The following is a 10,105-nucleotide window of genomic DNA, read 5'->3' on the forward strand; positions in this document are numbered from 1 at the left end:
CCCTATACAATCTGATTAACACCGGCAACAGTGCCAGCAACTCCACCTGAGCCGCCTGGGCAAGTTGCTGCTTCAGCTGGCTAGTGCACTTGACCCTCCAGTGCATTGATAGTGTCCCTTAGCTATTGCTCCACCTGACCTCTTAGATTCTTAATGCCGTCGTCTTTCTCGTGATTTTTCTTCTTGCGCTTCAGAGCAAGTCAATGGGCAGATTATGTGTAAAATGAAAAGTATAGGCAGATCATGTAAGCATTAGTCAATGTGCATCAAATTGAAAGCATGGAGTAGTAAAGTTGAGCCCAATTGTGAAGTCGCAGATTGGCTATTACAGATAGGTAAAGAAAGCACACGCACGCGCGTGCACACACACACACACACACACACACACACACACACACACACACACACACACATGAATGAAGCAATTGTCAAATAGCATATACTAAATTGGAAAAATGATTTAGATGAAGGGAATACAAAGTAAGATTTAGGTAATAATATCAAATCTCAATACAACACACTTTCATAATTTTTTCCTGACATATTTAAATTAAGTTGGTAGAAACTGCATGTCAAAATGAAATGAATACAATAAAGCTTGGCACAATTTGTGATAAAGAACTAAATTAACCGTAAAAGTCATTTCTTCTCCTCCTTCTCTTCTCTTTCCTTATTGTTCTCCAGTCACACATGTGCCCGTTTCTCCTTCTCTTATCCTTCCCATGTTTCTTTTGCGGGTCACCGGGGAGCAGACATCACCAGGGTCTGCCACGCCATGGGGAGGGGTCACCACCGTTGAGAGCAGCCCCCACACAAGTCTCACCAAGCAGGAGAGGACGAGTCCATGGGCACACAATGCAACGGACAGGTGCCGGCCATGCCTTGTTGAGGCCTCCGCTGTGAGGAGAGGACGCCGTCGTGGGCAAAGTGACAGGGAAGCATGTCACCGGCGCTAGGAGAGGCATCCATGTGGGCAACGTGACGGGGAAGCCCCAGGCATGGCCGCCGGCAGAGTTGCACTACGCAAAGCCGCCGCCAAAGGTACCACCTATTTTTTTTTTCTTAAATTGTTAGCAATGGTGAGCGTGAAAAATGTGATCGCCACTAGTATAACAATTATCAGTGGCAGGCCTACACGCGCCCACTGGTAGCTGATTCTGCATTGTTGGATGCACCTTCACTAGTAGCAATCACGATTGTTTTAGAACGGACAAAATGTCAGCAATAAAACTCTAGTGGAGTTCCCCCGAATCACTACCAGGAACATTTATATTTTGAGCTCTTTTACGGTGATTGGCGAGTTACGACTCGTAATTTTGTGTAACTCCACCTCTGGTTTTTTCTAACCGTCGGATCTAAGAAATGATTTAAAGAGTTTTTTTGTGTGAAAAGGATAGAGTTGTAAATTAGCAGGTCAATCTAGTCGCTAGTCAATCCCTGGTACATCCTTCGTCGTTGTTAGGCTCCTCAATCCCCTCGCACAGGCGCCGCCGCCAACCCTGCCCTCGATCGTGGCGCCGCCGGCGTCCCTCCTGTCGCTCGTGCCGCCGCCGTCGCCGACCCTCGCACAGCCGCAGCCGCCTGCTCTCCTCTGCTGCCCCAGCGCCCCGAGCATCGCCCCGTTGAATAGGCGCTCCCCACGGCAGCGCCTCCTCCCTGGATCAGCCACTGACGGCCATCAACGCCCGCGACCCAATCCATAGGAAGGTAACCCGGGGCTTAATCTTCCGCCGCCGCCGAGGACGGCCCTGTTTTTTCATGTACATCCTCTGACCCCGTTATCTATAACCGTCGATTCTCGCCCAGGACGAGTATCCCTCCCAGCCCCCTGCGCCGCCGTCTGCCTTTGACGATTCCACACGCGTGTAGGCGACAATGGAACAAATTCAGACATTCAAAGATATTCATCCGTCAGAATATTCAGGTTCTGTACTTCTGTATTTCATGCCATTCTTTCTTTGTTCTCTCTTTTGCATTGCATGTGCACAGTAAACCACATAGTCATCCATCACTGAATGTCTGAATTTGTTCCATTCAGACATTCAAAGTCACATTCCGCACGCGTGTAGGTGTAGGTGATAGTGGAACCGGCCTGATCACTTTGCAGTTTCTGAATTTGTTTGCTATGCTCTGAAATCACTTATATAAAAATCAACAAGTTTCTGAATTAATGATCTAAAAATCATCTAGTTTCTGAAAATCAACAAGTCAATAATGCTGATCGATGGTCCAAACACCTCCAAGTGTCCAAGTAGATATCACACCCATTGCGGTTTTGGTAAGATTAGATTCAGTTTACGGTAGTTATAAAGCAGATGTCACACCCATTGCAGATGTATTTGTCACGTCTAGTAGATTGAGTGGTTTTGTTATTTGTGATAAGATTTCTTCTGTGATTTACTATTACCGTGAACCGATGTATTCGTAGCCAGTGAGTTGTAATTGCAGATGTCATGCCTAGGTGTTGTGTTCTCACATTTCTGGAGGTTGCATTGCATATATTTGGAGTATTAATTTCAGTAGTTAAAATATGCATATATTTGGAGTATTAATTTCAGTAGTTAAAATATGCATATATTTGGAGTGAGATTGCCATATGTAGTTCAGAACTGACCTAGCATGCTTAATTTACACAGCATCTAAATCATGAGCTTAAGAAGCTGCTGTTTTGGAGTTGTGTGCCGCAATATGAGTAGTACATTTGTGAACCTGCTATGTAATGTTCAGATTCCAGCAAGGAAATTTGTGTGCCGCTATCCTGAACCTCCTCTGCTTTTTCTGAAACAGGTTTGCCATGTGAAGAAAAAGGATATGCGGGAGCTTTTGGATGGACAAAGGCTCCAGCAATGAAGAGAAGAGAGCTGCATTCCCTACTTGCAATTCTAGTAACTATCTTTGTTATAACTTGTAGAGTGTACCCGCAAAAAAAACTTGTAGAGTGTGATGGATTAATTAGGATGCTATGTAATCAGAGTACGTACCCTATCATATGTATCATGACTGATTGCGACCAAGGTCTGCATTCTGTGAAGAAGACTCCCATTTATATGTTTATTAGTGATACTTTGTTGCGCTTGCTCTACTACTTCTGTACATTATTTGTGGAATTGGTCTTATGTAGCACTATTTCAACTGGAGTTGGTCGAGTCCCGCTCATTTTTCAAATGTTGTGTCTTATCCTAAGCTTGTTGATAGGTGATCATTTCAGTACTGGCTTGTCATGTACTGACCCTGAACTCTGAAACTGATTCAACCAATGTGCTATCTTGATTGGTTATACCCAGGTACATGTACAGATATATGATGGAAAATATGCATTTTGACAAATTGCACCAAATTTTTAAGCAAATACTCTTTGCCTGTCTCGTGAAATGTGCCTGTGCAAATTTGCATCAATCCAAAATGTAGTGACATTCTTAGTACAACTGGTCATTTAGTTGACGTTATGAACATAAAACTGGTTTGGACTAGTGCAGCATATGCAATACAAAAATAGTAAAAGCCATAATTAAGTGTGCGGGCATTAAAGGAACCTTTCATCTAAAAAATGAGCAACAACTCAAATTTGATAGCCTATTATTGTAAACATAGTCTCACAATTGTCTCTTCAATGAAGTGATTGTTGGTTCGAAAATAATGTAAACACTACTTGGGACAATAATTCAGCTCTAAAGCTTGAAATTGTAGAAAAACCAAAAGCCTACTGAAGAGGCTCGTCACTGCTGCCGAATTGTTATCTGCAAGTTTCTTCCTTTTGGGCGATGACCCATATTCTCCCAAGTCCCTCTCGCCGATATCCATGTACCCACATGCATATATGTCTTCTTTGGACATGCATATATGTCTTCTTCGGACATGTCCTGCCCAGAAGCATACGAAAGGTATTTAGATCATCATGCAAATGATGTGTCGCATGGTAATGCACTTGTAGCAACACGTGCAAAGAGGGTAACAAATTCACATAAAGCAGCCATTCTTCCAAATTGAGCCAATTCTGGTTTTCGAAGAAATACTATACATAATTACTGTCCATTCTATACAGCGCCATACACTGCCTAAATAGACAGATTCCTAGCTAATTTGAAGGGAAAATGGCCATAGTCCAGTGGCATAATCAGAAGAATGTAACTCTTTTTCACAGCACAAAGGTTCTGAACCCATCAACTTGCAAGTTATATTCCAATGAAATTTACCATGTCCTGTATTACCTACTGACTCCAATCACTGTAATCAAAAGCAGGGGGAAATAACTATTGCTCCCAGATATGCAATCCAAGATTTTCCTTTCATCATCAGTCCTGCGGATGATTTCTGCCTCCTCCACATATCCTGTTGTTTCCTGGATGTCAGGAACTTGCCGCTCCTTGCAGTGAATTTCTGGCTGAACACCATAACTATCACAGTCCATCTTTTGTAGGCGCTTTTGCATCGATCTCATCTTACGTGGCATCTTAATCTTCTTCATCGTGGCTGCCCATTGCAAGAGGTACAATGCGGTGTATCAGTACCATGGAAGGCTTGAAAGGGGCGGAGATGGCATTACAAACTAGTTTCAATCAGGTGGTTGAGAAAAACAATGCAGAAACTGATATTACACTTGGGATACCAGACTAGTTCTACTTCACTTTCCCCTCAATCAAATCATGGTATTTGTGGACATAGCTTACTATTGGTCAAACAAAAGAAGGCAGGGACATTTTCGAATCTAAAGGTGGTCTTGCATCAACAAGCAGAAGTAGCTTTTACTTAACATCGACTCAAAGATCAACTCCAACAGTGAGGTTCAGATCTACCTCACTACATAAAAAAGTTTTAGATGTAGTTCATTATCTAAAAATATTCATCTATTATTAAACAACATCATTCAGATCAAGATTGATAGTGACCAAATCGACAGAATCTTGCATAGCAGGTTGAAGTCGGTTTCATCTTCAAAATCTTCAAGCATGTCAGAGATGTCGTTCGCGGCATCCTTAAGCCGATTCAGCCACAGAAGCATGGACTTATGCTTGATAGACTCCCTCTCAACGTCGCCGAGCACAACCTCCACCGACTCTGGCATCATCTTCATGTTCTCCAGATCGTTCCTCAGTTTCCTGTGCAGCTTGATCTTGCCTGAAATGGTAGAATTGATCTCGCCACCTTGATGACTGCCGAGGCGAGCATGCCCCCGAGTGCCACCTCGACTGTCGACATGGCTTGTGCCTGTCGAGTTGGGCTGTCTGTGAATAGTGGATTCGTCATTGAAGCTCCGGCCCTTATCAATGTAACAAAGCATTGGAAGCAAAAAAAAAAAAAACGAATCAGCAACTGCAGAATCAATCATGACCTGTTTTATAGAATACAGATATCACACACTTGCAAATAATCAAGTCAATTAATAATATTTATAAAAGCTTAGACAAAAGGGAGTTGCCCACCTGCTCCATCAAGCATAATACTTTCATGAATATATTTGAAAGGGGTTCTCTTCTCTATTACAATATGTCATTTGATGCACTGTTAAGTGTTCGAAAGCAACTTGAAGAATTTGAATTTCCTTGCAAAGCTATAAATGATGGTCTTTGGCTTCAGGTTAGTCTATCCCTGTAAAATGGGCTTTTTCCCCTATAAATGCTTTTTTCCCTGTAAGACCATCTCTGAAACTTTGCTGATTTGTTAATGCAGATGCTCCTGTGCCACAGAGTGCAAGCAATAGTTCCTGATACTTGCAGAAACTGTTGCCTTACAAGTAATTCTTGTGACTACAGGCAGGAGCATGATAGGACAAGTGCTTCAGGAACTGAAGGTAGTATCTGCCTTGCAGATGCCCAAGGCGATGGGAATGGTATGTTTAGTCCTGTGCGTGTTAACGTAAGAGGAGCAGCTGATGGACTTGCTGGCATTGGGAGAGGAAACTCAAATGTGACTGGTGCTGCTTGGGCTCCTACGCGTCATAACGAAGCAACATTCAGAATTTAGTTACATGGCCACTGTGGAAAGCTGATGTGCTTCGTCAGATATTTTTACAGTTTCCAACTAGTAACCAGAACTGAAGAGCAATGGAAGCCTTGACTTTGCAAGGAAGAAGGTAGAGTAAGAGATATGGACCTGTAGATGGTGCTGCGCCGGGCTCTCCACAAATCCGGACTGGATTATGCAGACGTTGGGGACGACCTCCTCCGGGCGCGGCTGCTCCCTCTCCTCGGCGGCATGGGCGGACTACATGCTGACGTCAGCGAGGGGACGTGGTTGCGCGGGCCCGTGGAGATATCTTCCCCGTGCCTGGAGCTCGTCCGGCGACGCCGCTGAATATGCCACCACCACGACCATCCGGATCCTCCTGCGCTGGACGCCGATCTGGTCGAGGACTCATCTATGAGGAGAGGAGCGAGGAGGAGAAGGCGCAGGAGAAGCGGCTGAGCCGGCGGCGCAGCGACCCGGGAGAGGAGGAGGCGAGCGGAGAGGGGATCGACAGATTGGGGACGAAGCGTGCAGGGATATATTTTCTTTTCCTTTTCTCCCAGCGCTGCACACTAAATTGGACGGATTTATCCTTTTAGAAAATGATTAGCCCCACCATAATCTTGTAATGGTCCCACAATTATTTGTAATTTCATGTAATTTTAGTCTAGTAACTCCCGGTAACTCCTATTTCTCCACCGTTTGACCATAGTGAACGGACGGTCCCTAAAATCGCCAATCACTGTAATAGTTGTATTATATTTTATTATAATATCTATAGCTCATTATAAAATTTTAAATTTTGAATTTGACATACGAATCACCAATCTTAAACGGTTGTTTTCCCTCAAACATAGGTCAAGAAGGCCTAATTGTTCTTCCCAGTACACTAACACACATATTTACGATTATTTGCATTTTGGAAACTTCGAATGGAACTAAAAATATGAATCATCAATCTTAAAAGTTGTTTTGTCCAAACAATTGGTCAAAACGCTAATAAAACCCCCCAATTCATCGCTAGGAAAATTTAAGGGTTTTACTAGATTTTATGACTTTTGGACATTTTGGATTTTAAACTGAAGAAATGATAAACCAATCCTGAAAAGTCGTTTTCTCCTATCCACTAGGCAAAAGGATCTAAGACTTTCCCCAATGGGAACAGTTATGATAATTTTTAGAAACTTTGAATTTTATGTTGAAAACATGTATGAGTAACTCAAACAATTGTTTCTCTCAAAACTTTTCTATTTCATTACTGACATTTGTGATTTGCAAGATTTTTATATTTTTCTAAAAACATGGAACTTTGAGCTAATTTCTTTGAATAAGCGACCTAACAACATTTTTCTGCACGTGGATTATTCATGTGAAAAGTTTCCAAGCTGTTGTGCCCACCTATAGAAAGCCACAAGTACCAGCCCAGTATGTTAATGTGTTTCGAAGACTGTGAAGTTGGTATAAACACTCCATTTGAATTAGTTATGTAAGTAAAAAAATCTTTAAAATCTGTAGTTTTGCCAAAAAGCAGAACTTTTTTTTGGAAATTTAATTTAAATGTGTGCAGAAAATCATGAATAATAAATACATAGGAATGAATTGAGAATATAGTGACGTGCAGCGCAACACATCACACTTAATTAAAATTAGTGTGTGCTCCCCGATATTTAGCTCAAGTTTGAACTGCATATATACCGGGGCAGCACACAAATTTTACATTCAATCCAAACAGGCCTAAATATGTCAATCCGCAGCTAGAAGATAAATAAATAGGTACATCAGTACTCTAGTAGTAATTTGGTGAAATGGTGTAGACACCCGAATGAATTAGTCAACATTCAAACAACAACAGATAAATAAATAGGTCCATCAGCCTGCATATCACCGTGGAGACACCAGGAGCCATGGCGTGGCGTCCAGGAAGAGCTCTTCGCCACTCGTCAGCGCGCCCTGGGTCGCCGGGACTCCCGCACGGCCGCCGCCTTGGCCTTGGTCTCGGCGAGCTCGGCCTTCACCTTGCGCAGCTCCGCCCGCAGCTCGTCGGCGTCCCTCAGCCTCTCCTCGAGCTCCAGAGCGTAGCCCAGCGAGAACGCCACCTCGTTCGCTGTCTACAGGACAAGGTCCAGACCGGCATCGGCATGCATGTGTGTCAGTCCAGACTCCAGATCAACAAACAAATCATGCTGGAATCGAATGCTCAGCAAGCGCATGGATGATTCGTAAGTAAATTCACCTCACCTGGAGCAGCGACACGTAGCTCGAGGCGACGACGTCGGCCGGCCTGGACGCCGCGTGCTCGCGCTGCCGCTCCGGCGTGACGATGCCCTGCAGCAGCTGCCTCGCCGCCTTCCAGCCGCTCGTGTCCCCGTCGTCGCAGCCGTGGTGTTGCTTCCCGTGTTTGGCCGTGGTGGTGGTCCGTGCCTTCCGGAGATGCGGGGAGAAGCCCGGCGGGAAAGAGAGATATCCCGACGCTGAGCTCTCGCCGTTTGCATGGTGCTCCGGCCGCTTCCGCTTCTTCTCTTTTCGGGACCACGACGGCGCACTGGGCGACGGCGCATCGCAGTCCGGCTCGCTCTTCACCGTGGACTCCTCCGCTGGCGCGTGCGCCGCTCTTTTCAGAAGTTCACCTTGAGGAGTAGGCGTCGCCGTCGGCGGTGAGAGTGCCCCGATGATCTTGGCCGCGGCCAAGTTGCTGTCGCGGAGATACGCCGTGAGATCGATCGGGGAACCACCGCGAGCGCGCAGCACGCTCGCCGCCACGGCCTTCTCCGGGCCGGTGAGCGACGGATCAGACGTGGCGGACCTGAATGGCCTCCCCCACTGAACGGGGCACGGCCACGGCGCCGACGACGACGACATGAAGAAGAACTCCTCCTTCCACCCCGCGTTCTTGGCCTTCGTCGGACGGAAGAGCAAACCGGCGCCGGCGGCGTCTTTGCCGCGGAGAGAGTAGAGCCTGTGCGGGAACGCGACCAGCGAGAAGAAGTGCCGGAACACGGGCAGCGACGGCGGCGTGCCGGCGAAGTGGGAGAGCACGACGAAGCCCGCCAGGGCGCGCCAGCCGTTAGGGGCGAGCTGGGCCGGCGCGATCCCGAAGTGGTCGAGCACCACGCCGAAGAAAGGGTGGAGGGGCAGGCGCATCCCGGCCTCCAGCGCGTCGACGAACATGCAGACGGACCCTGGCGGCGGCGGCGCGCGCGCCGACCGGTCGCCGGCGAGGAGCGGGGTGAAGCCGTTGGGGATGGAGTACTTCCTGCAGATGGCTCTCAGGGCTTCGACACTGCGCACCCGCGAGGCGTCCCGCCAGGGCGAGACGTCGTCGTCCTCCTCGTCGCCTCCGTCGTGGGCGCGCTCTGTTGGGGGAGCTCGGAAGCGGGTGGGCTTGGCATGCTCCGGTGACCAGGATGAGGAGGTCGGGGAGGAGAATGCCATGGGAGCTAGCTGAGGTTGTACCTAATGATCGAGACGGCAACAAAGTTGTGTATGCGGAAATGGAGATATGTTTCCCAATGGAGTAATTATATATATATTTCATTTTACATACTAAACTAATTTTAACATGAGATTGGTGCTATATGTACGGAATTGATTTTATATCATATTAAATTTTGCCACACAAACTCACCAACTTAGAGCATAAAAAATGTTGGTTAAGTTGAATGAGCATGCCCACCGACGAGATACTCTACCTCGTGTCCATGGACGACATCACTGTGCTCTGCCACCATGGTTACAGGTGCTGACGACGTCCAGCTTTCGACCGCTCCTTTCTTTGTCATTGTTGGCTTGAGGGTGTTGGTCATCCGCATTAGTTCCTTTTTCAACTTTTAGAGTCGATCAAAGCATGGCTATGTGGGCAACAACAGAACATCGATCTATAGTCATCGGCTTTCGTTGTCCGTTTTCGCTTCCACTTCCTCACCTGCTTCGTCCCAGATGTGCTAGGAGCGTCAGAGCCTACTCTACGTGTCAATGCCTGACATGCTCTACATGCTCATGTGCAAAGTTTACTATGTCCGTGGTTGTGCGATTTTAACTATTGACGACTATTTATTGCTCTTTTAGATGGAAACATCCATGACACACATCGTCTTTGGATTACTCAACCTTTTTCAAGGTGCTAACCTTCACTGTTAGTGGCTACTTACAAGAGCGAACTACA

At 46.2% G+C, this 10,105-nt stretch overlaps 2 protein-coding genes and 1 long non-coding RNA gene across 7 annotated transcripts; 1 reads left to right on the forward strand and 2 right to left on the reverse strand.

Annotated features, from left to right (window-relative positions):
- Nucleotides 1–1,428: 1,428 nt before the first annotated feature.
- Nucleotides 1,429–3,057, forward strand: LOC119332271. Its single transcript, XR_005160887.1, has 3 exons — nucleotides 1,429–1,707; nucleotides 1,807–1,924; nucleotides 2,788–3,057. It is a non-coding gene; the product is annotated as an uncharacterized LOC119332271 (long non-coding RNA).
- A 515-nt stretch (nucleotides 3,058–3,572) lies between these two features.
- Nucleotides 3,573–6,471, reverse strand: LOC119331869. Of its 5 annotated transcripts, none has more exons than XR_005160692.1 (3): nucleotides 6,091–6,471; nucleotides 4,209–5,257; nucleotides 3,573–3,860 (listed from the first exon to the last, which is right to left on the reverse strand). XR_005160692.1 is itself a non-coding variant. In XM_037605048.1 (3 exons), the coding sequence occupies exons 1-3, from the start codon at nucleotides 5,445–5,447 to the stop codon at nucleotides 4,462–4,464; spliced, it is 414 nt and encodes a 137-aa protein (XP_037460945.1). In that variant the 5' UTR covers nucleotides 5,448–6,083; the 3' UTR covers nucleotides 3,950–4,461. The 5 variants fall into 5 exon arrangements, 2 of the variants coding, with proteins under 2 accessions (XP_037460945.1, XP_037460943.1); XR_005160693.1 differs by lacking the exon at nucleotides 3,573–3,860 and adding an exon at nucleotides 5,421–5,926 and having other exon boundaries at nucleotides 3,950–5,257; XM_037605048.1 differs by lacking the exons at nucleotides 3,573–3,860; nucleotides 6,091–6,471 and adding an exon at nucleotides 5,421–6,083 and having other exon boundaries at nucleotides 3,950–4,477; nucleotides 4,887–5,257.
- Nucleotides 6,472–7,681: 1,210 nt separating this feature from the next.
- On the reverse strand, nucleotides 7,682–9,375 carry LOC119333010. Its single transcript, XM_037606055.1, has 2 exons — nucleotides 8,182–9,375; nucleotides 7,682–8,051 (listed from the first exon to the last, which is right to left on the reverse strand). Exons 1-2 carry the CDS (start codon nucleotides 9,373–9,375, stop codon nucleotides 7,884–7,886), a joined length of 1,362 nt encoding a protein of 453 aa, XP_037461952.1. The 3' UTR covers nucleotides 7,682–7,883.
- Nucleotides 9,376–10,105: the final 730 nt, after the last annotated feature.

Source organism: Triticum dicoccoides, chromosome 7A (assembly GCF_002162155.2).
Source record: "Triticum dicoccoides isolate Atlit2015 ecotype Zavitan chromosome 7A, WEW_v2.0, whole genome shotgun sequence".
NCBI lineage: Eukaryota > Viridiplantae > Streptophyta > Magnoliopsida > Poales > Poaceae > Triticum > Triticum dicoccoides.

Excerpts from the sequence above, each read along its gene's own strand:
- LOC119331869 (XM_037605046.1), bottom strand. The coding sequence starts at position 5,447 with ATGAAAGTATTATGCTTGATGGAGCAG. Across the intron at positions 5,258-5,420 it reads TATTATGCTTGATGGAGCAG|GGCCGGAGCTTCAATGACGA; the intron begins GTGGGCAACTCC and ends TACATTGATAAG.
- LOC119333010 (XM_037606055.1), bottom strand. The coding sequence starts at position 9,375 with ATGGCATTCTCCTCCCCGACCTCCTCATCCTGGTCACCGGAGCATGCC. Across the intron at positions 8,052-8,181 it reads GCTACGTGTCGCTGCTCCAG|ACAGCGAACGAGGTGGCGTT; the intron begins GTGAGGTGAATT and ends CTTGTCCTGTAG.